General features: G+C 46.5%; 3 protein-coding genes and 1 long non-coding RNA gene across 5 annotated transcripts; 2 read left to right on the top strand and 2 right to left on the bottom strand.

Annotated features, from left to right (window-relative positions):
- Window positions 1–1,630: 1,630 nt before the first annotated feature.
- Window positions 1,631–14,654, top strand: LOC306840680 (zinc finger MIZ domain-containing protein 2-like). The gene is made up of 21 exons (XM_079370113.1): window positions 1,631–2,059; window positions 5,992–6,074; window positions 6,218–6,332; window positions 6,439–6,647; window positions 6,780–6,939; window positions 7,056–7,298; window positions 7,388–7,547; window positions 7,704–7,822; window positions 7,915–8,007; window positions 8,116–8,305; window positions 8,474–8,615; window positions 8,863–8,941; window positions 9,036–9,167; window positions 9,270–9,375; window positions 10,371–10,528; window positions 10,994–11,061; window positions 11,316–11,384; window positions 11,541–11,836; window positions 11,981–12,153; window positions 12,240–12,443; window positions 12,575–14,654. Exons 2-21 carry the CDS (start codon window positions 6,025–6,027, stop codon window positions 12,680–12,682), a joined length of 2,874 nt encoding a protein of 957 aa, XP_079226239.1. The 5' UTR covers window positions 1,631–2,059; window positions 5,992–6,024; the 3' UTR covers window positions 12,683–14,654.
- Window positions 12,882–16,393, bottom strand: LOC306840965. Its single transcript, XR_013781412.1, has 2 exons — window positions 15,332–16,393; window positions 12,882–15,282 (listed from the first exon to the last, which is right to left on the bottom strand). It is a non-coding gene; the product is annotated as an uncharacterized lncRNA (long non-coding RNA).
- Window positions 16,394–17,298: 905 nt separating this feature from the next.
- On the top strand, window positions 17,299–21,102 carry ppiaa (peptidylprolyl isomerase Aa (cyclophilin A)). The gene is made up of 4 exons (XM_079370465.1): window positions 17,299–17,468; window positions 19,539–19,658; window positions 20,381–20,553; window positions 20,682–21,102. The coding sequence occupies exons 1-4, from the start codon at window positions 17,400–17,402 to the stop codon at window positions 20,812–20,814; spliced, it is 495 nt and encodes a 164-aa protein (XP_079226591.1). The 5' UTR covers window positions 17,299–17,399; the 3' UTR covers window positions 20,815–21,102.
- A 1,478-nt stretch (window positions 21,103–22,580) lies between these two features.
- On the bottom strand, window positions 22,581–26,295 carry LOC306840868 (uncharacterized protein). 2 transcript variants are annotated; one of them, XM_079370443.1, is made up of 4 exons: window positions 25,720–26,295; window positions 24,470–24,586; window positions 24,262–24,373; window positions 22,581–23,914 (listed from the first exon to the last, which is right to left on the bottom strand). In XM_079370443.1, exons 1-4 carry the CDS (start codon window positions 25,834–25,836, stop codon window positions 23,607–23,609), a joined length of 654 nt encoding a protein of 217 aa, XP_079226569.1. In that variant the 5' UTR covers window positions 25,837–26,295; the 3' UTR covers window positions 22,581–23,606. The 2 variants fall into 2 exon arrangements, with proteins under 2 accessions (XP_079226569.1, XP_079226568.1); XM_079370442.1 differs by having other exon boundaries at window positions 24,262–24,586.
- Window positions 26,296–27,849: the final 1,554 nt, after the last annotated feature.

The raw sequence follows: 27,849 nt of genomic DNA, 5'->3' as shown, positions 1-27,849 counted from the left end.
AAACGGGCACGTTAAAGGTCACAGGTCAACCAAACGAGCGTGTCGTTGGACTGTGGGAGGAAGCCGGAGGGAAACCATCGTGAACAGAGAGAATAACAAACTGCGAAGTTGGATTTGAACTTGGAACCGTCTCGATGTGAGGCGTTAGCGCTAACCGCTACGCAACCGTGCTGCCTTACCTTTGAGCAAACAAAAGAGGACAACAATAACAGTTTGGGGTTTTTTTACCTGGATTTCGTGGCATGAGTACAGACTACATGAACGAAGAGATCCTTGTTCTCAGGTTCAAAGCTCTTAATGGTTGGGCACCATCACATCTTAAAGAGACCAGTACACTCCCAGTTCAGGCCTGCTGGTGGTACCCACAGTCTCCAGATGTACTATGGGAGGTAGAGCCTCTGTACTTTTAGAAGTAGATGTAAACATTCCTCTTAATGACGCTTATAGTCGAGCTGGCTCAGACTTGGACCAGCTCCTTGTTAGACTGCCGGGAGTCTGGAAACACTATAAGCTCCTCCTCCTCCTCCTCCTCTTCCTCCTCCTCCTCCTCCTCCTCTTCTCTTCATATTCATGAGTGCTGCAAACTTTAGATCTTTATGTCCCATTAAGGATACGAAGCAGAACCTCCTCTCATCAGTCACACCCGTGTCCTCCTTGTGAGGGTTGTTCATGTGAGTGTTCGTCATATGTGTGACATCGATTATAAAAGGAGGGAGATGATTTTTCATCACGCTCTGGGAGATGAAGTTTAAATGTAGAGAAAAGAAGTTGAATTGTGGGTGATAAAATTATGTTATTTCTACTTCGCTGCTCTTTATTTTTGTCTTTCACACTATCTGCTTTTTTTGGTTCCATTTTCATTTTTGGATGAATTGAATAAAAAAATGAATCCAAATCAAAAGTCAGAATATCATGAAAATTGATGACATTTATCGACATGTTTTACTTTAATTGTTGACTTGAAGTCTTCGTCCTCTTGTCATCGCTGGCCCTGATCCTCTTCTGTGAGTACAGTCAGCTGCAGGGTAAACACACTTATTCTTGTTGGTTTGTCATATTTCAAACATGTGAAGGAACAACAAAAATATTAATAATAAAAATCAAGAATAATAACAAACTAAGAATAACTTTTTTGTTATGATTTTTTTCAGTCTCCATAGAGTGGAAGATCATCTATTGATTGACAATATTCAGTGTTTATGGGCAGGTGAAGGGTTGACCCTCCCTGTTTGGTCTTTGATTGACTCCAAACATAAAGTTACATACAAAGTCTAAAGTCACTGTTTACAACGAAGACAGTTTTTCCTCTGCTGGACGCTCAGAGATTCTGCTGTTAAATAAATAAAACAATGATTGATTGATTTCTTCGCCCTGACCTGATTTTTCTCAATAATCCAGTTTGTGCCTCCCTCTCTCTCTCTCTCTCCCTCCCTCTCTCTCTCTCCCTCTCTCTCTCTCTCTCTCTCTCTCTCTCTCTCTCTCTCTCTCTCTCTCTCTCCCTCTCCCTCTCTCTCCCTGTCTACCAGTTTGGCTGGCTCTCTCTCTCTCCCTAAGTCTCTGTCTGTCTGTCTGTGTGGGTGTCTCTCTCTCTCTCTCTCTCTCTCTCTCTCTCTCCCTCTCTCTGCTCTAACCAGCGGCAGCAGCGATGCAGAGGAAACACGCTGAAGCGGCCGCAGCAGCTTTATATTACAAAGAGTGAACCGCGATATTTACGTTTTGTGTTTTTTTTAACTTTATGTACATCCGGTCTGATATACGTGAAGCTGCGGGGGATGGTGTCTCCTCCTGAAGCCCGATAATCAGACGCAGAGGCCGGCAGCAGGCTGGAGTTGAAGCCGGAGCTCCTGTATGAATCTCGGCCTCAGAGCAGGATTTTATCAGGACATCTTTGTGGATACGTGGATCTTGTTTTGAGGCAGTTCTCCAGGTCGTGGTGGGGATCTATTCTGGACTTTAGGTGTGCTCGGTGCTTGATGCCCCTGGAGGAGGCCCGGAGGAGCTCAGACCGCGGAGCCCCGGAGAAGGGCTCGGACACCGGGGAAGCAGTAGAGAAGAGGAGGTATGTCGGCTGAGGGAGTTAAAAAACATCAGTGTCTGTGCGATAGATTCAGATTACATGCTAACACCACAGGGGGGGTGTGTTTAGTCTGAAACACGGACTGGGTTCGTTGTGGATCCACATGTAAGCTCACGTTGAGAGGATGTTTTGTGTTGAAGGAAGGGGCTAGCTGGTGGCTAACTGTTAGCTCGCTGGTGGCTAACTGTTAGCCGAGGAGCATTCCATTGTCACAGCCGTTGGGCTAGCCAGGCTAACAGGCTAGCTTCGTAACAGCAGTAAACGGGTGAAAACATTTAATCAGATGCGGCATATAAAACGCTTTATTTGACCCATTTAATCCCGTTTATTGACTCTTTAAAAAAGCTGCGTTTTTTGATCTATTCAACGACAACCTACAGGCACTGGACTGTTGTCGTCTTGTTAGCATGCTAATATGCTAACAGAGCTACGGCTACCTACAGCAAGGAAAAGCCTGTTAGCATGTTAGCATTAGCCTCTACCTGATTGCAACACTACAAGGAATCTCAAAATGTCTCCTCTTCACTCTGTCATTTTGTTTTTTTCATTTGGACAAAAACTGTGTTATGAAGACGGTACAATAAATGAAACACCACCCGGTTAAATTTAAATATTTTTACCTTTTAATTGGCCATAATACATTTATTATTATTATCATTATCAGACGCGTGCGTGTGTTACGTGCACGCAGCTCCCGGTTGGAGAGGTTGGTAGTTTAAAGACCAGACTGTGAATCTGAAGATAAACTTTGTTTATTTTATTCACTTTTACGCATAATGGAGAATCTATTTTATAATAATTTACCTTTTTTTTTTTGTCTAAAAAGAGGTAAAAATACAACAATTTAAACTTTTATACCGGATCAAACTATATCGATACTTTTTTTTATTGCCATGGCAACAAGAGTACGATGCTGCCTTCAAGTGTTCCCCGGAAATACCTACTTTACCCTATTTCTGAATTACTTAATGAGGCTATGAACAGACTTAATTACCTGAGTTTGCCTTTTTATTTCAGGGCAGCCAAAATAGACGAAAAACTGTGTCAACAATAATCTGGAACCTTCTGGACGAAAAACTCAGCGCCTTTTTTAATAGCGCAATGTCTTTTTTTAGTGCCGCTGCTCCAAGCGCTCAAACTGAAAAACAAACTTTTCAGAAAGGAGCTGTTGACTCCACGGGCGCATTTTTCCAAATGTTTGATATTATCGATCGCATCTTGTACCTTCATCCTCCTCGCTCTGTCTGTCGAGGTTATAAAACGGCCACCAACATAAACGTATGCCGTATGGCGCAGTGTCGGTCATTCAGTGGCGGTTGTCAATTGACCGTTGTCATGGAGACACGAAGGATGTGCAGCGCTTTTCTTCTCAACACTGAATGCAAACGCTCCTGAACGCACCGCCAGTGATTAAAAGAACACTGCTCGGTGGACACGGCGACCTGAAGCCGCAGGTTAATTACGTGCACGGAGATCGAACCGCTCACGTGCAGAGAGTATGTGGTCGTGCACAGCTTGCGGGGGAATAAACGCGGTAAACCTCTTCCTGCTCGCTTGAGATGAATTCCCCCTCGGTGAGGTGCATGTGTGAACAACCAGATCAGAAATGAGTCGTCCTCAAATTCTCCAGAAATCTCCAGCAGTGCACATGTGACGTGTGATTAAATATAAAAAACACAACAAGCACAGTTCCTGATTAATTTACTCGGAAGCTCTGAGCGAAACCGTTTCTCAGAAAGGTCGTTTTATTTGTAAGCGTAACTTCCTTTTTTAAATCGTTTTCATTGTGTTTATGTCTCCTGACGGACGCCGTGACAAACTCAACTAATCAACCGATTCACGTCGACCTTCATCAGCCGAGCGACGCGTCCGCAAGAAAGTCATTCACTCGTTCCTCAGAAAAGTAAAACAGAAAGGGAGACCCGTTTATTTCACAGGGTCAAAGTTCAGCCTTCAGTTTATCAGCTGTCGAAGACGGTTCATAATCAGCAGGGAGAGGCGTCACTCGGGTTTGTTTCCTGACGACGACGACAACAACAAAGGAGAGCTGATGATTTATCTCATGATAAACAAGCCAAAAATCAGATTAGCTGCTAAAACACCTTGTGAAGTTTTCACACACACACACACACACACAGATAGAAAAAGTAAGTCTCGTAAGACGTTGATTTTATTCCTTTCACTTTGTACCTTGACTCGTGTTTTTTGCCTTTTTCATTTATTTTGTGTTTTAAATGTTATATTTTAATCTCACGTCAGCTGTTTTGTTTTTTTATTTATCGGTCTGTGCAGCACGTCGTCGTTTTGAGTTTAGCTTTGATCAGAGACGGTAGTGACGGACCTCGGGTCAGCAGGTAGCTTGTTCCCCCTCCTCCTCTGGACTTTGATCTGAGAAAAACCTCCACCTGAAGACCTGGGGGGTCCGGACCGGATCGTGGTCTGAGAGCAGGTCAGAGACGAGAGGCTTAATGAGAGGCGGTTTGTTGTTGTGTGTGGAGACAGTGATGCGTTCAAATGTTCCTCTGCATGTCGGGACATCTTGAAGTCTTCCTCCAGATCGTTTGGATCTTACCCACCGATGAGAGAGAGCGAGAGAGAGAGAGCACACGATGAAGAGGAAGCGTTTCATCTCCTGCTGCAGAGCAGGAACCTTTAAAAAGTCCCCAGAACTGATCGAACCAAATAAACATTTTAACTTTGTGTCATTTAGATTCTGAGTTTGTTTGTTTTTCTTGATCATAAAAAATAATAAATTCTTCTACATTCTGTTTTATAATAAATATTTCTTCTAGTTTTCTATCAGATTTCAAAGTTCTGGTTTGGTCGACTCTTCTACCTCAGTTACTCAGGTACAGGATTAAAGGATGATGCGTTCAATGACACGTAGGCGGCCAGGAAAGTTGAGTCATTTGAGGGAGGAATCGAGAAGCGGACTGAGTCACTTTAACGGCCGCTGTTGTGAAAGAAAGAATCTGATTGTTTCTGCCGTTTATTCATCGTCGTCTTCGTTCAGTCCAACCTGAATGTTCACAGCAAGCCAGCTGGAGACGTGTTCAGACCGCCGCCGCCGCCATCGCCACGCCCTGCGACATTTAACCTTCAGGCTGAGGCTCCAAGGTCAGCTGACAGGTCATGTGACCCACAGTGGGATTATAGTAAGAGCCGCTCGGCGTTATCGTAACGTTTCAGTAAAATTATTCTCACTATGAATCTCATGAGCTGTCAGCTGACCTCGGGCGCCGCGCGGCTCCTCGCTCGCCTTCATCTGACAGAGCCCGGGGCCCCGAAGCGTCACATGTGGTCATAAAGGCCGTTAAACAGGATTTAGAGCGGCGTCCGGCGAGCTCACTCGTCTTCCTTTCTGAAGACGACCCAGTCTTCAGAGTCATCGAGCGGTTGAACCGTTTCATTAAACTTTGATTATTTATTGATCCTGTATTGGAGCGCTCAGATCAGACCGTGGAATCGTTTTTGTTTTTTTTTCCTCACATGAGTCGTGTTTGATGAGCGTGTCCGTCAGGAGCCGGACGCCGGCGTCTGAATGAGTCTTCTGTTCGGGGCGTCAGCTGATCTGCAGCTTTATCAGGAAGAGTTTGTGAACGCCGGGTGGCCTAGCGTTGGTGTTTGGCGCCCCATGTACGGAGGCCGTGGGTTCAAGTCTGGACCAGGACCCTTCGCTGCGTGTCCTGACTCCTCCCCCTTCCTCCTCCTCCTCTGGGGTTTCCCGGGTTATCGCTGCAGGTCGTGTCAAACATTTCCCAGAATCTGATTTAACATGAAGCGAGCTGTTTGTGCAGCGTGGAGACCGTCTGACGGCGGGGGGCGGAGCCTGTCAGGCGCCGTCCTCACACCTGACCTCACACCTGACCTGCCTGCGGGTAACTAACCCCACTTCCTGTCCGTCTGTCTCTCAGGAGTTCACCCGTCTGATTGGACCCCCTCCCATCATGAACCCGATGAACCAGATGAAGGCGGGACTGGCCAACAATCCTCACAGGTAAGCGTGATGTCACCATGTGCAGACGCACCTGAGAGGGCGTTTCCGTCTGACTTCCTGTTTGTTTTAATTTGATATAAAAACAATAAAAGCTTAAAAACAGACCGAGGGAATCGAACCCTGACCTTTGTCTCTGTCTGCAGCGATGGTTCTTACCCCTACGACCCCTCCAGCTGGCAGCAACAAACCAATCAGCCTACAGGATCCCTCTCCGTGGTAACCACCGTCTGGGGAGTGACCAATCCCTCGGCCAGCCAGGTATGACATCACCAAACAGGAAGTGAAAGCGGATCATCTGGTTTTCATTGTTTTGTTTTAATATCTTAAAGTTGATTTGAACCGTGTGTCTCGTTGTCCCCTAAAGGGTCTGGGTGGAGGGGTGATGGGGCCCGGGTCAAACCAAGGAGGGGGCCCCATGATGCAGGGCCCCGGGGGGCCGGGAATGGCCGGGGGACCCGGAGGCTACATGGGCCAGCAGGGCTACGGAGAGCCGAACAAAGGCTACATGAACCAGGGCATGTACGGCCGGACGAGCGGGGGCTACGCTGGAGGACCGGGGGGCTACGGAGGGAGGTGAGTGTGTGTCAACACACACACACACACACACACACACACACACACACACACACACACACACACACACACACACACACACACACACACACACACAGAATAATATCCAATCAATGACTTTCTCGTCCTCAGTTACCAGTCGAACCCCGGAGGTTCTCGAGGCTCGGCCGACTTCACTCAGGCCGCGGCTGCCGCAGCGGTCGCCGCCGCTGCTGCCACGGCAACCGCCACGGCCACGGCAACAGTCGCCGCCATCCAGGAGAAACAAAACCAGGAAATGAACTACGGACAGGTGAGGAGATTGTTTTGTGCTGATTGGTTGGTTAGAGCTCCCTCTGCTGGTGACTTCCTGTTACGTCATGTTACACTGACTGTGTGTGTGTGTGTGTGTGTGTGTGTGTGTGTCAGATGGGAGGTCCAGGCTATAATAGCCAGTTCATGGCTCACTCTGGACCCCGTGGCCCCCCTGGCATGTCCCCTGGAGGTATGGGCCCCGGGCCTGGACCCAACAGAGGGCCCCCCTCGATGGGTCCCATGTACGGACCGGGAGGTGGCCCCCAGAGGGTCGCCCAGCATCCAAACTACGACCACGGACCACAGCAGGGCCACCTGAGGCCGCCGCAGGGTCTCAAGCGGCCGTACAGCTCGGAGGTGAGTCCCGGAGAATCCACCAGAACCTTTCTGAAATATAAAAACCCTTTAACTCACCTCACCCCCCCCCCCCCCCCCCCCCCCCTCAGTCCTTCCAGGGCATGTCTCAGCAGTACGGCGTCCCCGTTGGGTCCAGTGTGAACGTGATGCCGGGTTCTGGTGGTCCAGGTGGTTCTATGCCCGGTTCAGGTGGTGGCGGCCACGGTGGACCGGGCCCGTACTCTGGGCCTGGTATGCAGTACCACCCAGGTGAGATCCAGTATGAACCAGATCAAATGTGATTATGAACCGTTGAACCCAAACCAACCTATTAAATCGGTGCCTTGCTCGAGGGCACCTCTCCACGCCTCCAAAACAATTTCAAGTAGAATCTCTGCGTCGCTTCAGGATCTCTTTTGTCCGCAGGTCCTGGTGGTCCAGGCCCCGCCCCACAGCGCTCTGGCTCCTCCCCCTCGTACCAGACCCACAAGATGCCCCTCCAACAGTACCCGCCCTCTGGACCGCCAAACTCGCAGTACTACAAGGTGAGGAGAGAGCGGACCGCCTCAGCTCGACAGTCTGAACACATTCATGGTTTTTATTTTCTTCTTCTTCTTCTTCTGTGGTGTCCGCGCAGCAGGAGCAGTTTAACGGTCAGGGTGGAGGTTTAAACGCTCTGACAGCAGGGGGCGCCGGCGGTGTCTACAACTCCTTCAACCAACCGTCAGGGGTGAGACGAACGCTGACGTTTCTGTTACGTGCCGACTCATCGTTCATAAAGTATGTGATGCATTAAATACACGCTCTCTCTCTCTCTCTCGCTCGCTCGCTCGATCAGCCGGGTCGAGGGTTGCCAGGTTACCCCTCCTCCCCTGTACCTGGAAACCCGACTCCTCCCATCACCCCCAGCAGCTCCATGGCCCCGCCCTACATGTCGCCCGGCAACGGAGACGTCAAGCCCAACCCGGCGTCCTTCCTGCCTGACATCAAACCCAACATGGCCAACCTGCCGCCGCCCCCTCCGACAGGTACACACACACACACACACACACACACACACACACACACACACACACGAACACACACACACACACACACACACACACTTGTTGTTGCATTCATCATGTTTCTCAGGGACGTCGTGTGTCGCAGAAAAAGCGTGCCCGTGTCTGACTGTATCAACTTCCTGTTTTCAGGTAACCCTAGCGACGACCTCCGGCTGACCTTCCCCGTGCGTGACGGTGTGGTTTTAGAGCCGTTCAGGTTAGAGCACAACCTGGCTGTCAGCAACCACGTCTTCCAGCTGCGAGACTCCGTCTACAAAACACTCATCATGAGGTGAGCACACACACACACACACACACACACACACACACACACACACACACACACACACACACATATACACACACACAGGGCAGTCTGTCTTTTAGTCCCTTGATCCGTCACGTGTTCCCCCGGGGTCGACTTTAAAGACATTACACATTAAGCTCCATGACTGCACGCCGTCCCCTGAAGACAGGCGTGTTGAAGGGTTAACACGTGTGTGTGTGTGTGTGTGTGTGTGTGTGTGTGTGTGTCTCAGGCCGGACCTGGAGCTGCAGTTTAAGTGTTACCACCACGAGGATCGACAGATGAACACCAACTGGCCCGCCTCCGTCCAGGTCTGACCTCCAGCCTGCTTTTTCTCTCAGAACCAGTTTGTCCCGCTCTGCATTTTTTTTTTTTTTTTTTAAAACTCTTCCTCTTCCTGTTCAGGTGAGCGTGAACGCCACTCCTCTCACCATCGAGCGAGGCGACAACAAAACCTCCCATAAGCCTTTGTACCTGAAGCAGGTGTGTCAGCCCGGCAGGAACACGATCCAGATCACCGTCACCGCCTGCTGCTGCGTAAGAACTCCTCACGTGTCACGCATGGACATCTGAGCGTCCTGCACTGCTGGAGCTAACACACCTGTCTCTCTCTCTCTCTCTCGCTCGCCCGCCCTGCAGTCTCACCTGTTCGTGCTCCAGCTGGTCCACCGTCCGTCGGTGCGCTCTGTGCTGCAGGGTCTGATGAAGAAGAGGCTGCTGCCTGCGGAGCACTGCGTCACCAAGAGTAAGAGACCCCGCCGCCGCCGCTTGTCCTTTCAGCCAATCAGAGCGAAGATCACAGATACGATGCCGAGGCGTTCGCTTGTTTCTACGCCGTCGTGAGTGGAGCTCTACGCAGAGTGTGTTTGTGTGTGTGTGTGTGTGTGTGAGCAGTAATCCGACCACAAACGCCACGGTCTGGTTTCTCTGCTCGTACCACCTGCTTCCTGTTCCGCCACTTTCTCGTGGGTTATTTTGGACCGGTAACCATGGCGACCTAAAACAAGCATTTTATTTTTGTATTTCAGCTGAGCAGCAGGTTTCCCCCTCCGGACATCAGTGAAGTATCATCTGATGTTTGTTTTTTTTACTGCAGAGAAGGAAAGACAGGAGCCGGTTCATGTAGCATCGTTAGCTCAAGTTAGCCGAGCGTTAAAAACACGGAGCGCCAAGCGACGTTAGACGGTGTATTTATTTACGCTTATAATACATCATGATGTCATGAGGGGGAGAGTCAGGGGAGCGAACTGCCGACCAATCAAAGGACGGCGTCGTTTCAATGCAAAACGCTGCATTCATGTGGCGTCGGACACGTCGTAAACACGAGATGTGAAAAACACACGAACAACAACAACACGGACGCTCGGATACGAGATGTTAATCTGAAATCTCGGTAAGACACTGAAGTTGTAAAAATGAAACTTGGACGACCCGAGCAGCACCTGAATGCACCATCAGTTTCAGCACGCTCAAACACGCGGCGTGGATTCAGAGTTTCTTCAGTGATCAAGATTTTTACTTGAGTTCAGGTCGCTGCAGCGTTTTTCTTCTTCATGTTCTTTAATGTGTGTGTGTGTGTGTGTGTGTGTGTGTGTGTGTGTGTGTGTGTGTGTGTGTGTGTGTGTGTGTGTGTGTGTGTGTGTGTGTGTGTGTGTGTGTGTGTGTGTGTGTGTGTGTGTGTGTGTGTGTGTGTGTGTGTGTGTGTGTGTGTGTGTGTGTGTGTGTGTGTGTGTGTTTCAGTAAAGAGAAACTTCAGCAGCGGCACCATCCCCGGGACCCCCGGGTTAAACGGAGAGGACGGCGTGGAGCAGACCGCCATCAGAGTCTCGTTAAAATGTCCCATCACGTTCAGACGCATCCAGCTGCCCGCCAGAGGTCACGACTGCAGACACATACAGGTCAGAGCCGCCGCGTTTGATTGGACGAAAAAGTCTTTTCTTTTTAATCACTTTAGAAGTGATTTAAAAAAAAAAACAAAAAAAAAAACAGGATGAAACTTAATAAATAAATCTGCAGCGTCATTAAATGAAATAATCAGATTCCTAAAAAGAGAAGATAACCTGTTACACCTGTCAGATAACTCTGACACCTAGTGTTTAAAGTCGGTACTGCAGTCTGAACATCAGAGAGTCGTCTGTATTTGAGCTGTAAGCTTTTGAACTCACGACCCGTCAAGACCGCCTCCGATTGGCTGATGATTTCATTTGTCTTATTTGTGGTGTTGGTCTCGCTCGGCCTGTCTCGGTCCTGGTCCTGGTCTTGGTCTTGATAGTGGTCCCTGTAGGTTTTAGTTCTGAACTTCGATCGTGATGTAAAAGATGTTTGGTGTGTCGGACTGAAGGATCTCTGTGTCTCGTGTGCAGTGTTTTGATCTGGAGTCGTACCTGCAGCTGAACTGTGAGAGAGGGACGTGGAGATGTCCCGTGTGCAAGTACGTCTCACACACACACACACACACACACACACACACACACACACACACACACACACACACACACACACACACACACACAAACACAAACACACAACTGTGTGTACACAAACATTTAACAGTAAGAATGAAACTCCGAGGAGCACCTGAATGCAGCATGAACTCTTCTGTGTCTCTTTTTTGTGTGTGTGTGCGTGTGTGCGTGTGTGCGTGTGTGTGTGTGTGTGTGCGTGTGCGTGCGTGTGTGTGTGCAGTAAAACAGCTCTGTTGGAGGGTCTCGAGGTGGATCAGTACATGCTGGGGATCCTCATCTACGTTCAGAAGTAAGAAACACTTGTTTAAGAATTTTTCCCCATCGTTTGGGTCAAAGGTCAAAGGTCAGGTGTGTGTGTGTTCCTCACACGCCTGTAAGCCTGCAGTTCATTGGACGCCCTCCGGCGTGTCAGAAAAGTCTTCTCACGCGGCTCGTTCGTCCTCAGCTCGGAGTACGAGGAGATCACCATCGACCCGGTGTGCAGCTGGAAGCCGGTCCCCGTGAAGCCCGACATCCACGTGAAGGAGGAGTCGGACGGACCCGTGTTGAAGCGCTGCCGGACGCTCAGCCCGAGTCACATGGTCCTGCCCAGCGTCATGGAGATGATTGCGTCGCTAGGCCCCTCCTCTTCCTCCTCCTCCTCCTCCAACAACCCTGCCTCCGCCTCCTCCCCGATGCCCTACCCGTCCCTGTCTGCAGGGGGCAACAATAACAGCAACACACCGGACTACCCCGGACCGGGTACGGGCGTCTTCTACTCACCCAGAACCGCTTCAACCCTGATTCACAGACGCTCCGTTTTATCCAGGTTGAGTGACGCTCTCTCTCTCTCCCTCTCTCTCTCTCTCTCTCTCTCTCTCTCTCTCTCTCTCTCTCTCTCCTCAGCTCCGTCCTATCCCGGCCAGTCTGCTGGTTTCTCAGACTTCAGTGGTCCTGGGACTCCGGGAATCGGGGGGGATTTCTCCTCCCCAGGTCCTCCGCCTCTCTCCTACCAGTCTGAGCTGTCCAGCGCCCTCCTCACCCCCGACAAACCTCCCCCTCATCCGCTGGCTGGGCAGGTACGCTGATGACATCATAATCATGTTGTTGTTGTTGTTGTTTTTTTTTAAAACTGAAACATTTTAAATCCTCTCCTTTCTCTCAGATGCCGGTCTCAGGCCGCCTGGACTCCACTTCCCATGGTGCACCTCTCCCCCAGCAGCAGCAGCAGTCGCAGGGTCTCCACGGCAACTCCCAAATGGGGGCCAACAACCAGATGATGCAGCGTAGCAACCAGAATCCCCGTCTCCAAGGCGACAGCTCCTTTGGCCTGGGAGGTTCTTCGGATGTTCCAGAACCTTCTCTGGACGTGAGTGAAACCCAGACTGACCCGGCTCCAAAGAGATCTGCTTATTAAAATCAGCTTACTTAAGTCCCGCCTCCTATTAAGTAAATAGCCAATCAGGAGAGAGACTAACTGACGCACGTTTGTTTCTGCAGTTGCTTCCAGAGTTGACCAATCCTGACGAGCTGCTGTCGTACCTCGGACCGCCGGACCTCCCGAACAACAACAACGACGACCTGCTGTCGCTGTTCGAAAACAACTGAACACACACACACACACGCACACACACACACACACTTTCAGAGACTTTAGTGTAAAATACAAACTCTTTCTGTCCTCGACCGCCAACATGACGCACGGTCCAACATGGCCGCCGTCTGCACAGGACGTAGCGGACGATCAGAAGGAAACAAACAACCTTTTCAAAACTTGTTAATGTGTGACGATGAACTTGATGGTAACTTTATTTTATTGTTTTTTTTAATCCTCTGAAACTGTATTTTTAATGTTTCATCCTTCATTCCCAGTCGACAAAATATTTAAAGTGACGACAACGACGCTGCTGCTTTAACCACACACACACACACACACACACACCACACACACACACACACACACAGTCACTGCTGAAGCTCTTCAGATCATGGTGTTTTTTTTCTTCCAGGTTCAGTGAGTTTCTGTCAGAGATGGGTCGGTGGGTCGGTCGGGGTCGAAGAGCTGCCGCAGTGGCGAGCAGTGTCTGTGTGTGTCGTTAAAGCGCGGTATGGTCCTTTAAAAGCAGAATATTTCTGCTCCATGAGACTTTCAGACGTGTCGGTTTATGAACGGTGGAAGATGAGCTTTAAAGGAGTGAAGGCGAGACGTGATTTTACACTCGGCCACAGAGAGAGCGCGGTCACCGTGAGCGTCTTTACGGCCTGCGCCCGCCTGGCGTTTTCCTCAGGGAGAAAAAAAAGCTCTGCGCTTGTGTCACGTCTCCATGACAACAGTCTGGCTGCTGTCTGACGGACTCTGCTCTGTAGATTTTTATATTTGAGATCGTTCTTTTCCTTCACTATGAGCATCAAACGGAGGATGTCTGCCGATGAGCTTAATGATGATAATAATAATGGCGGCCCCACCGAGCAAACAGGAAGTGGTTACATGATACGGCGTGTAGGAGACAACAATAAAGGGATTACCTGATTGGCTGGGTGCTGAGCTTCTTCTTCTGGCTGCCTGCAGTAAATGCTACGCTCTGCGTTGACACGCCGAAAAAAACGCCAGGTGGACGTGAAACCGTCAGGATTTTATCAAAGGCTTCAAAACAAAACAAAGAAAACTCCTGAGAAGTCGTCAGAAAATGAAGTCTAGAGTCGCTCTTTCACGTTTGACCTTATGTAGAAATGTTTTTTTTAAATTAATCAAAAAAGACTCAAAACTACGGAGGGCTACGAGGGCCAAATTAAAGAAAGATAATCTGAGATTTTCAAAATAAAGTCAGGATTTTACAAGAATATAGTTGTCAGAGAAGAAGAGAGTAAGAATGTAATATTTTAAGAATAAAGTCTTAATATTAAAAATACTAGTCATAAATGATTAGCTATTGTTAGCCTGTATTTTATTTTGAAGGGGCGATCAGGAGAGCAGCCGGTCGCCTGCGCTGTGCGGAGCTTCATGTGAATTTATCCTTCAGTTTAAGGAAGGCGGCTGGTCGCTCTTCTGTCTCTGATAACAAACAAAGACTCTTTATTTCAGACTGTTTGACTTTTTATTCCCACAGATTAAATCTCTAATCTCCACATATTCTTCAGTCCGGCCCTCGTACGTCTTCGTACCAAATAAAACAGACGGAGGGGACAGGTTGTTTTAATCTGAGTTTGAGCTTCAGTCACATGACGAGGATCAATCGGTGAGGTGATTGGTCCAAAAAAAATAATGAGCTGCTCTTTTCAAAATGCTTCTTTTAGAATCCCCCCCCCCCCCCCCCCCCCAGAGTGATGCAGAGTGTGTCATGTCTGATCATAGTGAACGAACGGGGACGTCCAACACGTACGCAGAGTTTGAGTCCACAGGTCAAAGGTCACTTTTTAAAGTTATGTATGAAACATCAGGTGTGTAAAGTACGTTTTGTAGTCGATAGTTTGAGCAGCTCTGAGATCTGACTTACAGGAACATCATGTCGGACGCTTTGACCTGACCTGTTTAATATGAGTAACAGTAAGGGACGTTTTTTTTATAACATCAACCTGGAGAGGGCGAAATAAAAAAAATTAAAAAAACAGGAAATTATTGAGAGGAATTTTTTTTTTTTTTAAATTACCAAAAGAATCGTGAAGTACTAAAGCTTTAAAATGTTTCATGGGATGATTTGAACCCAAAGCTGCTGCGAGCTAAACAAAGAGAGAGAGAGGGCTCCGTGTGCCGACATCTTTCTGTGATTAAAAACAAGAACTTAAATGTTTGGTGACTTCTGAAGTATCAAAACATGGAAACTGTTTGAATTTTACTTGAATCATGACAAAGTTTAAAAACCCTCATTTACAGGGGCGTGTCCAAAATACTTGCACCTGCGGCGATGACTTGGGCAGGAAGGGCGCGTTCTTGTAAGCGACACAATTTGATGATGAGGCAATTAGCCAATCATTGATCTGGATTCTGGGGCGGCCAATCAGATTACAAGGGCGTATAAATGCCAGCTATCTGGATGCGCCCCTGGTGACGTTCACGTGTTTGGATCTGAGGCAGAAGAGATGAAAGAAGCTCGAGAATGTGTGAAAGAGAAATCAACGTCTGTGGCTGAGTGTAAATGATTTCACGTGAGATGAAAATGGGGGAAAAAAAAAGAAAATTGTTGAAGGGCCCAAAACGTTTGCGTTCAGATCTCTGTCTTCACTCCTGCAGTCGAGCGTTCGAGCCAGGAGTTCATGGACTTCAGGGCAACTTTATGAGACGACTGTTTCGGGTAAAGTTGAAGGAAAAAAGAAGACTAAATGAATTTAAAGGAATGTCGGTTGTTGCTGCCTCAAGCTGAGCCCATCGAGCTCAACGACCAGTTTGTGTTTGTTATATTATCTGATGGTCCATCCTCCTCCTCCTCCTCCTCCTCCTCCTCCTCCTTCTTCTGTATGTTGTAAAGTGACTCGAGTCCAGACAAGTCGTGGTGTCTCCGTGTCCCAGTGAGTTCTCCGGCTTCTGGAACGAATAAAGCTGTACATGATCACACTGTATGATTCAGTAATGATGCTAATAATAACAGCTATGATATTATTAATAATAATGATAATATTAACCTTTGTAATTTAATAAACACACACTGGAAAGACAAGCTGAGGACGACGTGCTGATTTGTGTGAAAGACATGAAGGGACTTAAATACTGGAGGTGTTAAATATGTGATTTATTTCTACAGCAAACATTTCTTCAACTAGAATCTGAAATATTTCTATTTATATCCCCAACAATGTGGGTGTGGAAAGAGAATATAGGCCTGTAGATATAAAATATCTATATGTGAATTTTATGTACAATTGTACGGTGGCCCTGAAGTGCAAATCAGAATAGAAAACCACTAAGAAGAAAACACAACACTGACTTCTGACGGGAAAGATGGCTGATTGGATGACCGTAATGTCTGTCTTTTTAACAGGAAGTAAATGTTTTATACTTTATCACAAGGCAGAGAAAAGTTAAAAAAAGCAGCATATCCTTTTTATAAAGACAGACACTGCGTTCGTCCAATCCGTGATCAACGCAGGGACGAAACTTTTCTTCTTACAAGTTTATGTCGTTGTGTTTCTATTTTATTATGTGTTGTTGATCTTTTGCACTTTCGGGCCATCGTATAATAAAGACAAAAGAATAAATAGGAATGAAGTTAGAAATATAGCAACAAGTGCAATAAACTGTGAAGAGAAAAGATGTCGCAAGTCACGGGGCACCGCCCTCCTCTCTCCGAGCATCAACAAGGTCGTCAAAGGTCACTGATCGAAACCGAAACCATAACCCTCCAAATCGGGATTTTCTTCATGGACTTTTATAGATAAAGAAGAAACAATTAAGATTATTGGCTCTCTCGCTGTGCATGCAAATTAAGACTTCCAAAGGCCTGGGACCCCCCATTGTTCCTGGACACAGCAGGTAATCTGTACCAGGCCCAAGAACACTTCACCCCTAAAGTCCTGTGCTCCCATCAGTCACTGTGCACTTCCTTGACCCTGGGAGGATCCTAAACTTCCCAACTTTGGGAACAACTGGTCCCTCTCGGATCACCTAAGAGAAAAAAAACTTACATTTCAAACCTGTGATCAAAAAGTTGTGACAACACTGAAGGATTAAAATTAACAAATTGTTTTTGTTTTCCCTGGAAAAAAAACATATATTTAACTGTATGTCTCCACGTGATTAACTGGCAGTAAAAGAGTTTTTAGATTCTTGAAGCAGAAACCTCAGGCGGAAAGTTTTACTCTGCGGACAGCGGGACAGACCGCGCCCAAACCAAGTCAGTGCGCGTTCACAGTTTCTCTCGCGCGCACTGACTGCAGGACTTCATGTTCCCGGACCGCGCGCGCGCTGCTCGTATTGGACGCCGAGGCTGTCACTGATTCATGGCGCCCGCTACTCGAGAAGATTTGGCCGTTTGTTTTCAGACAGGGGGTAACTTACCGGGGCGGTGTTACAAGACGACGAAGCCCTGGCAACGTCCATTCCCCGCCGACGCAGGTACGCTGGAAAATAAATCAAACACACCGTGACGCGCAACTCTCATTTTAAGGGCCAGTCACAAACGAGCTCCGGCTCTTCTGCCTGCAGATTCGTCCAATGTCACGTCAATCAATATCTCAAGCGCCAACGATTGGCTCGCTGCGAGTTTAAACCGCCCACCGGCGTCTTATATAAAATTAATCCACACTCTTCCATCTTTTTCGGATCCTTGTGGCCACCCGTGTCGTCTCGCCGGAAAACCGTTAGTCCATCCGCTCGAGCTCATCCTGCTAAAAAATGTCCAAGCCAAGAGTTTTCTTCGATGTTACTCACAATGGTTCCCCTCTGGGCCGGATCGTGATGGAGGTGAGCCGTCCTGTGTGATTCAGTGTGGCCGGGAGTGTGGTCCCTGTAGACGGGCTTGATAATGTTAACCCCGGGGGGGTTAGACATATCGGGTCTCTGGAGCGTCGTGAGGTGTAATAACATAAAATATGCTTAAAAGTTACTAAATAGGTCACTCTGTATAGCGTGGTAACGTCTCATTACATGCTAACATTTACCGGGCTGTCACGAGCGTGATTGTATTGGAGACCACGTGCACGTGTTTGTGGCGTGTCGCCAACGGTAACAATTAACCGTATTAAACGGCAGCCGTTAACGCTAAATAAGCTAGAATCAGTCAAACTAAAGATTATATTCGTAAACTTGTGTTTAATGAATGTTATTATTATTAGAAGTTAAAACGCGAATGTGTTCAGTGGGCTGTCGGTGACCGGTTTTAACGAGCCGTTATCACACTGAGATCTACCGGAGGCCCCGCAGTTCACGGTGTGGTCGTGTTAAACGGTGCAGACCAGGTTACCGGCCCGCTGTCTCCACTCAGAGCTGGCTGGACATCGGACCATCGGAGCTGCGCAGATGGGGATCGTAAAAAAAGCTCGTGCGCAGCTGTTCTTTGTTGCAGCGTCTCGCGGCCTTCACTCAGCCCGGGAAACCCCGCTGCTCAAACTACGCCATTTACTGTTAATATGAATTGAAGGGTGTTTTCCCCCCCCCCCTCCCTCCCCCGATCATAAGGTGTACGCTGTAAATGGGCCCTCGTCCGTGAAGCTAATTACGCCGGTTCCGGTTTCAACTGAGCAGGCTGCAGTTCTGGAAAGTTCCACGGTGCTGGCGCGCGAAGGGGAGGGGGGGTTGGGTGGGCTTTCTGCATGACTAAAAAATGCGGATGTAGAGAGAGGAGCCGTTTCTGTCGTGATGCCTTTCTGCCCTTTGTGCCCGCAATGAATAAGCACAATGTTACATCACTTGGTGTATGGGGGGGTTTTTATTTATTTTTATTGCCCTTGTTGCTACAAAGGATGCTCACATACGGCAGCTGTTTTGTAAGCTAAGAGCGGCTAGCATGCTGGCTAACCTCAGCCATTTTGTGCACACACACTAGCTGTGTCCCATTATGGGCGTTACCTATATGTGGCACGATCTCTAAGCTAAATGTTAATCCAAAGACCCCTGTTGAAATGTTGAACAGCTGCACTCTTTAATCTGTTAGTTAATAAGCCACACTGGAATGTGTGCAACATATTTGGCGCTTTATCAGACTATTTCTGGCTGCTTTTCAGTTGTCAGTGTAAACCATTAATTCTGCTGTGTGCAGCTTTAACAACGCAGCTTAGCTTCCTTTATGCAGCTGACGCCTGCATTATGAATGTCTGGTTCTTGTTACTGCTGAGCAGGTGGAGTGAAGAGCTGTAACTTAAGGTGCTGTTCTGAGACCAGCTGCAGTACTTGCTGCACACCAGACTGTCTGCTGCAGCCCCCCCCCCCCCCCCCCTCCATGCAGCCCTCCCTCTGAACATACTTGCATGGTAACGTCACCGGTGTGCAGGGCATGCAGATTTCTCAGTGTGGTGCAATGCTGCATTCCTGTCTCTCCGTGACACAACACTGTAACCACAGACTAACCACATAATTACCTGGTCTGGTTTAATGGGCCTGAACTTCTACCTGCAGGCTATGTAAAGTGTTTCTGATATTGATTCAGCTTTACACCTGTTCTTTATAAATGCAGGAATCAAATCTCTTCTCAGCTGATGGTTGCAGTTTTGACTTTACAAAATGACGCGTTGCATATTGGAATGTAATTTTCATTTCTGCAAAGGTTCATCCGTACCTTCCTGTAGTTTGAATATCGGTAAACGGTTTTTGCTGACATTTGAGTGTAGCAAGTGATTGAGTAACTTTAAATCGAGGCTGCACTCGGGGAACAAAGTGCACCGTCTCTGAACAACCTGCTCTGGTTTGGCTTCATGCCGTGATGGCAACAAGCCAGATGTAAACTGGAGGGATGGTTACAGAGCTCAAAGCTCACTTAGCTCTCTGTTAACCCGCCACATTTGACTTCACTTGACGTCTGATGCTTCTTCTCTGCAGCTCCGTGACGATGTGGTGCCCAAGACAGCGGAGAACTTCCGTGCCCTCTGCACTGGCGAGAAGGGATTCGGCTACAAGGGCTCCTCCTTCCACCGCGTCATCCCCGACTTCATGTGCCAGGTAATGCAGTCGTGATTCTCTTGCTTGGTTTAACTCTGTGTGAGAAGTTGCAGGATTTTCTAATTTCACAAAGTTCTTTTTAGAAGTTTTGAGCATTACAATCACTCTGGAGAATCTTTAACCAGCTGTGTTGAGATCAATAAACTGCAGAAACGGCTCTAAGAGTTTAGACTGCTTCAATGACCACAAATGTGTTTTGTAAAAGTAATAAGTTACTGGAATGATTTAGGTATAAAATCAATTGCTCAGTATTTTTTGTAGATCAGTTGAAGCGTTACAACAGATACAATAATCTAATCGGCACTAGACCATTATAAGCTTTCATAGATTCGTAATCTGATGACCTGCAACACCATATAATACGACTGCATCTAAAAATAACTGCTCGGCGCTTCCTTCTCCAGTTTAACACGCTGCCTCGCTTAACCAGCGTTAGGTCTCAATCTCCTTTAACAGAATGTTGTTTTATACATGTACATATTTATGGCATGTGCTTTGACTTAAGAGCAGATAATTCAAGGAATCTGGGTAATGCTGGCTGTGCTTTCAAAAGCTGTGTAGGGAGGTTAAACTCAGTGTTGAATCCTGGCCTGTTGGTTGTGCACGTCTCAGCAGTGTGAGTGTTTAAAGTGGTAGATTATTATTTTAGATGTGTATTAACTTATTCAGGAACCAGCTCCAGTGTTAAGGTGTGATATTAAACGGTTTATTTGAACACGCAGGGAGGTGACTTCACCAACCACAACGGAACTGGAGGAAAGTCCATCTACGGCAACAAGTTCGCTGATGAGAACTTCACCCTGAAGCACACCGGTGCCGGCATCCTGTCCATGGCCAACGCTGGACCAAACACCAACGGATCCCAGTTCTTCATCTGCACAGCCAAAACAGCATGGTGAGATAAATGCTTCTGTCCTGATGCCTGACTCATCATCACTGCCTCAGTTTGTTTGCAACAGCAGAGGTTGTTAAAACCTTCTTCTTCTTTTTTTTTTTTTTAAACTAAATACCGTCTGCCCACAGGCTCGATGGAAAGCATGTGGTATTCGGACAGGTGGTTGAGGGACTCAATATCGTGAAGACCATGGAGGGAAAAGGCAGCCAGAGCGGCAAAACTGAAGGCAAGCTTGCGATCGCTGACTGCGGGCAGCTCTGAGCTGCATCTTACCCCCTCTCTGCTCGTCCTGTAGCCACAGCCCAGTAGGCTCCTGTCCTCCCCATCCAATTCAACATTCCTATTGATGGAGATTCAGCAGATTCCCCCCGTTACCCTTCCCTCCTTTTATATTCTGTTGTTAAAATCATGTTGTTGCATTTGTGACTTTGACCTTTAAAGTTTCTTTTGCATTAACGTTCATTTTTTTTCTTTTTCACAAAGTCCCAACTGTTTTTTGTTAAGTCAAAAAATGAAATGAGAAAATAAAAATGTTGCCTTGACAATTGAGACCGTGTTATTATTGCCTGCTTCTTAATGTTACCATTATCAGTGTCGAGTGTTGTTCTGTCACTTATGAATCAACAAATATGACATTAAACAGTTTAATATGGGCTGCCTAACATTGGTGGGGCCAAAGACTTCAGTGCTGTGTCCAGATGAGTGTTGGCGACTGAAGATGTCAAAACCGCACAATTGTCATAAAGTTTATTACTAAAAATTGGCTGCAGAAAATGCATGGCCAAAGATCAGCCATTATCAGTTGATATTTGTAAACTGAAAGACCTCCCTTTTTATTAATATTGAAAGAAACATGCAAAATGTATAAAATATTTCTGGTTTTGCAGAAGTCGGTTACTGTTTCTCAAAGAGATCATTTGTAAAGTTTGTGTAGTTAAAATACATTATGAATTGGAGAATATCAAATGTATCTGCCTCCAGCAGAGGGAGCTCTTCGGCTGATCATGGAGAAAACTTATTCTGTTGCATGAGACATGTCTTGTGCCACTTAATTAGTTTTGGTCCCAAAATGTTTAAATGTAAAATAACATTTTTACATTAATTATTGGTAAATGTTCCATGAAAATATACTCCGTATAATAAAAGGTAAGTTATTCATGCCGTCATTCTTATATATATATGCGAGGAGGCTCCGCGGAGGGTCTGAGCGTAGATATGCGTGGAACAGTCACGCGCCTCCAAGACTTCGTAACAACAGGACAGGTTCGCGCCGACCGCGTTGCAATGATTGGTTGGAGGACCCGGAAATACTTTCCGTTCGAATTTTCCGGCGCTTTAAAAATGGAGAGGTTTGAAGAGAAGTTGGCCAATCTGTGTGATAGCTCCAGCCGGGATTACAAGGAATAGCCTCCTCTTCATCAATCGCTGTCATAAAACTGTATTGCCATTATTTAATTCGCCTAACTACTTAACTAATCTACAAAATAAGCAATAAACAATGAAGTGTCTTGCCTAAAAACCAAAGAAATTTACAAATAATTACATCAAATGATATTCATCCAAAGTTTCACGAAGCAGACGACACCATGAGCATGAATCAAGTTTTAAAGGTCCTGCTGTAACTGCCCTGCTGGTTGCTAGGCAACTGAATTCAGCCGAACTTCTGGATTCTCCGGTTTTTGAGACAGCAGGTGAGACAGGTTACTCTTCCTGCTTTGTCCATTAACGTGTTTGCAGCTCGCTGTACAATACAAAGTCAGATTTATGCACTTTAACTGGTCAAGAAGACAGTGGTTAAACCCACTGTGGTTGTATTTATTGACGTTTTAGTGTATATGAAGTGAAGAGACAAACGAGTAAAGGAAGTCAGAGCACACTCATGTTTTATTTTAATATACTAAAGTGCTAAATCAACAGTTGACAAGAAAGATGTGTGTAACTTTGACTGAGATGAACACTCAGTGTTGACTTAATGTGTTTCTATGCAATTTATGGTTATAGCTGTTTCTATTCTATCCAACTTTGTCTTTTACATCATCAGTAGTGTTTTAGGTCTGTCAAGAGGAGCAGACCTGAGTCCTCAAGAACTTGGCAGTCCATGCTCAGACAGATTGGAGTCGGGTCCAGGGTTGGAAATGAACTTTATCACCTACCTGGAGGATTCAAAAACCGACCAGGCAGTCATTTTTAGTACCTGCCACATTTTAACTGGCAGCGTGATGTAATCTAGGTTTACGGTATTCAAGTAATCCACTTTTTTATGAAGGGAAATGTTTCAACTAGAAAACACTGACATGTTTATTGACTCATAAACAGAAAAAAAATAGTTAATTTTTCTTAATTATGTTGAGGCTTCGTTACAGCCATGTCCTCAAAAGTTCATTTGCAGTTGCAAATAAACCTGGTAAGTTAAAAAAAAAAAAACACATTTGGTGTCTGATTGGTTCTTATTTCTAACCCTGGTTGGGTCATAGCCTGTTTTCTTATGATGCCATGAGTAAAGTGTGCTTTTTCAGATGGAGAGCAGACTAGCAGCGATGCCTTGGGTGTGTGCTTTTATAACTAGTCCAGATGAGAATGAACCACGGCTACCTGTGGGTCTTTTGAATTGCAGTTCATGAAGGGTTAAAAGTAAAACATTCAAATAAATGGTGAAAGAGGAGAAGAAAAGATCCAACTCAGCGAGGGGGGGCTGTGAGCTGAGCTGCTATTCGATGAGCTCAGCTTTGCGAAATGATGCATGTGGCTTTTGTTCTGTTTAACGTTGTGTTGTTATATTGAGTCTGGACAGATTCAGTTAAATAAGGTTACGTAAATAACTTAAGAAATATTAGTTATGTTCATTTACATGGACTTAAAAGAAGTCATGGATCCATCTCTTCCTGCTGATGACAACCACTCAAAGTCAGATCCAACATGGCCTCCAGGGGTGATGATGTCACCTGAACCTCGACTCATGTCACTGTAGTTTTACACATCAACAACATTTTCCTACAAACTGAACCGAGTTAAATTAAATATGTTGCAGTGCCGCAGAGTTTATGGTGAATCTGTCAGCAGCTCGTCTCTGCCGTCCTCCTCTTCTTCCCAGAATTCCTCATGTTCCCCCGGCTCTGCTGGCTGGGGAGACACACCCCCTGACCCTTGGCTTTCCCTGACTCTGCCCGGTTGACGGCTGCGCAGGACAGCCCCACATCGCAATCGCAGCGCCCCAGCTTGCTCCTCCGTTTGGTGGACCCTCGCAGCAGACACGCCTCGCCCTCCAGCGGGATCCTCTGACAGCGCTTACCGGTCAGGTACCGGACGCAGCACAGACCGTCCTCACAGTCCCCCGACCGCACGCAGCTCGACATCTCTGGAGCTGGAAAATCGGATATGAACATGTTACTCTTTGCAGTGCACTCTGGGACTTGTAGTTGACACCAAATAACTTCAATGTTTGCCTTTATTTAAAAACCAACCTGGGGAACGTTTCACAGAAATTAAGGACACAATTATTCAGACCGCCATCTTTGAACCCGTCTGCTATCGCCTGACTAACACTTGAATCTTTAATTAGGTTTGATGAAGGACTTCACGCAGAGACTTGTTTCCTCTGGTTTAGAAGCCAGTGTGTGTTCAGAGAGTGAAATCAGCTCTTCAGATTTGCTTCGTGTGGATATATAGATGTGCACGTTTTCATGCTTTTCTCATCATAGACACACTCACCTTTTGTCCTGTTAAAGCCGTCATGTGTGTCTGTCTCTGCGTCCGTGTGTCTGGTCACCTGTCGGTCCTGGGAGGACGCTCTCCTCTGAGCTCTGTTACTGCACCGCCCAATCTGATTATTGGAGAGACGGAAACAGAAGAATGAGTTGAAGGATCTGGGGATCAGAACCGGAGCGGTGAGATGACGTCTCCCCCGCCTGTCACCGACCTGAGGAACGTCACAGTCAGGCGTCGAACATGAAGCCGATGAGCCTCGATTGGAGTTGGACGTCGTGTCTGTTCGACGCCGCGCAGGACGGTCCACCTGGTCACCATGGGAACCATCCTGATTGACAGGTGAGAGCGGCGCCATGGTTAGTGTGTCATATCTCCAAAGGTCATTAAAGGTCACCGTTACTACATTGAACTTAGCTTTACTCATAAAGCACTTCTCAGACAGAAAAAAAACACGCAGCTTCACAAAAGAATGACAGACAGGAAATAAAAACAGACATTTACAACAATAAAAGACTTTAACAGGAAATGAATACAATAAAAGTTCATGCAGCAGGAATTAAAATCAGTGAAAGTTTGGGAGGCAGATGGTTAGTGTGTGCGCCGTGTGCGAAGGCTACAGGACTATGTCATTCCTCTGTTCTCTGTCTGATTTCTGACTCTATACACTGTTCTATCTCCAAAATAAAAGCCCTAAAATAAATCTATGAAAGTTGGATAAGACTCAAATAAAATAGCAGAGATAAACCTCATGTAAAAACAATGATAAACCAAAGCAGTGAAATCCCTCCAAATTAAAAATCAGACTAAAAAAGTGACTTACTTTTAGAAACACTTGTCACACTGCACGTGACTGTATTCAATATATTCCTCTTTATGTTTAATTCTTTTTACAGTCTTTTGCCACCTCATTTAAAAATAACAAGCCTGCTTATCAAATTAAACTGACGAGCATGCAAAGGGTTAAAACAAGGCAAGAATACAGACAAGTCAAATACATCAGCTGCTACCAAAACAGAAGAAGAAGGAAGAATGACTCAAAGTGATTGGATTTATCTCAGTTTAAAAACATGTAACACTGCAGAGCGCTAGCTTTAAGGCCTCGGGACTTTTATTATTAGTGTTTATCATATTTCAGTCTACTGTCCAGTGTTGTAGTCAAGAAGACACCCGAGACAAGACCAGTCCTCATCCTGCGTGCAGCAGGCCTGTCACTCACTGAGTCCGAAACACAGTATTTTTTTAAGAAAAACATGTTGTTGAATCAAATCTTATTTTGAGTGTTGTCGAGGTAAAACTAGACAAAAACTAAACACGTGGTAAAGTTAAAGAACATGTCTGTCAGATTCTTTCACACTTTGCATGCTTCATTCTTTCTCTGTTCTACTTTTTTGTTTGATCAGTTTCACACATCTCACAAGAAGTGAGAGAAGAACACAGCTGAGGGAGAACTGTCGGACTCACCAGCAGCTCGGAGCTCTGCTGCGTCGACTCCTTGGACGATCTGATGGTGTTGGAGTCCAGAGCCAGACCACAGACCAGAGACACGCACAGGAAGCTGCGCCACATCCACATCCTCATCCTCAATCGATCAATTAATCACTCCTAAAAAAAACCTGACAATCACTGAATCCTCTTTTTTTATCGTTTTGAAGTCTACAGCTTGATTTCTTTACAGATTTAATTTAATCCTTTTTTTTTTAACAGATTATTGTTTTAAGGAGATATTCTGTCCTGTGATCGAATAATTGATCCTGTTATTTGAAGAATTAAAAAAAAAATCCTTTCAGAGTATTTGAAAACAAAGACTCCTCTCCTTGTTCTGAACTCTTTCTGAGAGTTGTGTTGAATCTGCTCTGAACCTCTCTGTCTGCTGCCTTCAGGTGCCTTCGTTTTTATACCCTCCCCTCCTGCTCTGATCCATCCTCTGTCAGCTGCCCGTCTCTCAGAAGTTTTGAAGGTGCGTTTGAAGCTCGACCGCATCAGTCGGCGGAGACAGCGCCTCCTTCCCTTCGCTTCCTTCCTGGAAGCCCCGAGGCCTCAGGTGAGGCGGGCCGTTTGATACCTGACACCTCAGAGACCACAGAGATTAAACACACCTGGAGACACGAGACAGGCAGTGGAGCCGCCTGTGTGTGTGTGTGTGTGTGTATTTTAGTGTGTGTGTGTGTGTGGTTTTACTTTATGTGGTTCTATAATGTGACCATAAAGACTCATTAGAGCAGAGCTGGTCTCTGGCAGGCAGGCGGATGTGCGAGTGTTTACGCCTGATTAAAGCTGATTATTCGACACAAGTGAATCCGCTTCGTGACGACAGCAAACAGGTGAAAGATAAATCTCAGATCATCGTCTCTGATCATCCAATCCCAGTACAATCACTCCTGCAATACACTGATACCTGTATTTCCAGGTGGGATTATTTGATTGGCAGGTGTCCCAGCCAATCATGCGGCTGTTATTGAACACCCAAATCTGTGATGGAAAATCTGGTGCTCATATGCAGTTTTTCCCTCTAATTCTTGAAATGATGCTTTCCTTCATCCTGGGATTACTCCAACAGATGTTTAGCTCATGATCGGTTGTCATTGCTTTTGTGCATTTTTGACAGTGTGCAGGAGTTGGTTTTGTTGTTTTTGACAAGTGAAAACTGGAAATTAGAGACCAGGACTCCTACTTTTGTTGCCATGGTACCGAAAACCATATTGATATGGATATCAGTAGTGAGCAGCTGACGCTCTCTTCTCCTCTGTGATCATGAAGGAAACATGCAGCAGCCAGTATGTCCTCCTTCTAACTTTAGATTCTGCTCCTGAATGCTCTGGATTTGATTGGACCAGAGAAGGTAGGCGGGGCTTTAAAAGGCCGTTTTGGACGCCCCTGGGTTTGCCAGATATGAGAGCAGTTATCAGGTGAACAGGTGTTGCAGCGATGGAAGCGGGCAGTGGAACTGCTTCAGATAGAAGTGATTGTACCCGAGCTAAAAAGCCTCTGCATGTTTCTAATAAGCTCCAGCAGCAGAAAGCTGCTCAAACTAGGATCAATGTTGGAGATGAAACATGGAGAGAGGTTAGAACGCAGAAAGCTTTACAGACCCATGCAGAGCTGGCTAAACACTGAAGCTACAGTGTCCACCACATGCAGAGCTGGCTAAACACTGAAGCTACAGTGTCTCTACATGCAGAGCTGGCTAAACACTGAAGCTACAGTGTCCACCACATGCAGAGCTGGCTAAACACTGAAGCTACAGTGTCCACCACATGCAGAGCTGGCTAAACACTGAAGCTACAGTGTCCACCCCATGCAGAGCTGTGTGAGAGGAGGGGGCGGAGCCAGACAGCTCTCTGTGATGATTAGAGTTTAGACTGCAGTACTCATTTTAAACACTAGGGGGCGGGGTTATAGACTGCTCCTTTAAGTGGCCTTTCCTTCTAATAATTAGGTTTTTTTTCTTCAGTAAGAATTTATATGAAGAACTTTATTTTCTGTTGAAGTGTTTTTACACTTTTACTGATTTGACTTCTTGTGTCTCTGATCATAATTCATGTGAGCAGACAAACGTACATGAAACACGTCACACACAGAGAGCAGCCGTGT

Source organism: Symphodus melops, assembly GCF_947650265.1.
Source record: "Symphodus melops genome assembly, chromosome: 1".
Taxonomy (NCBI): domain Eukaryota; kingdom Metazoa; phylum Chordata; class Actinopteri; order Labriformes; family Labridae; genus Symphodus; species Symphodus melops.
This window is presented reverse-complemented; position numbering and strand designations above follow the sequence as displayed.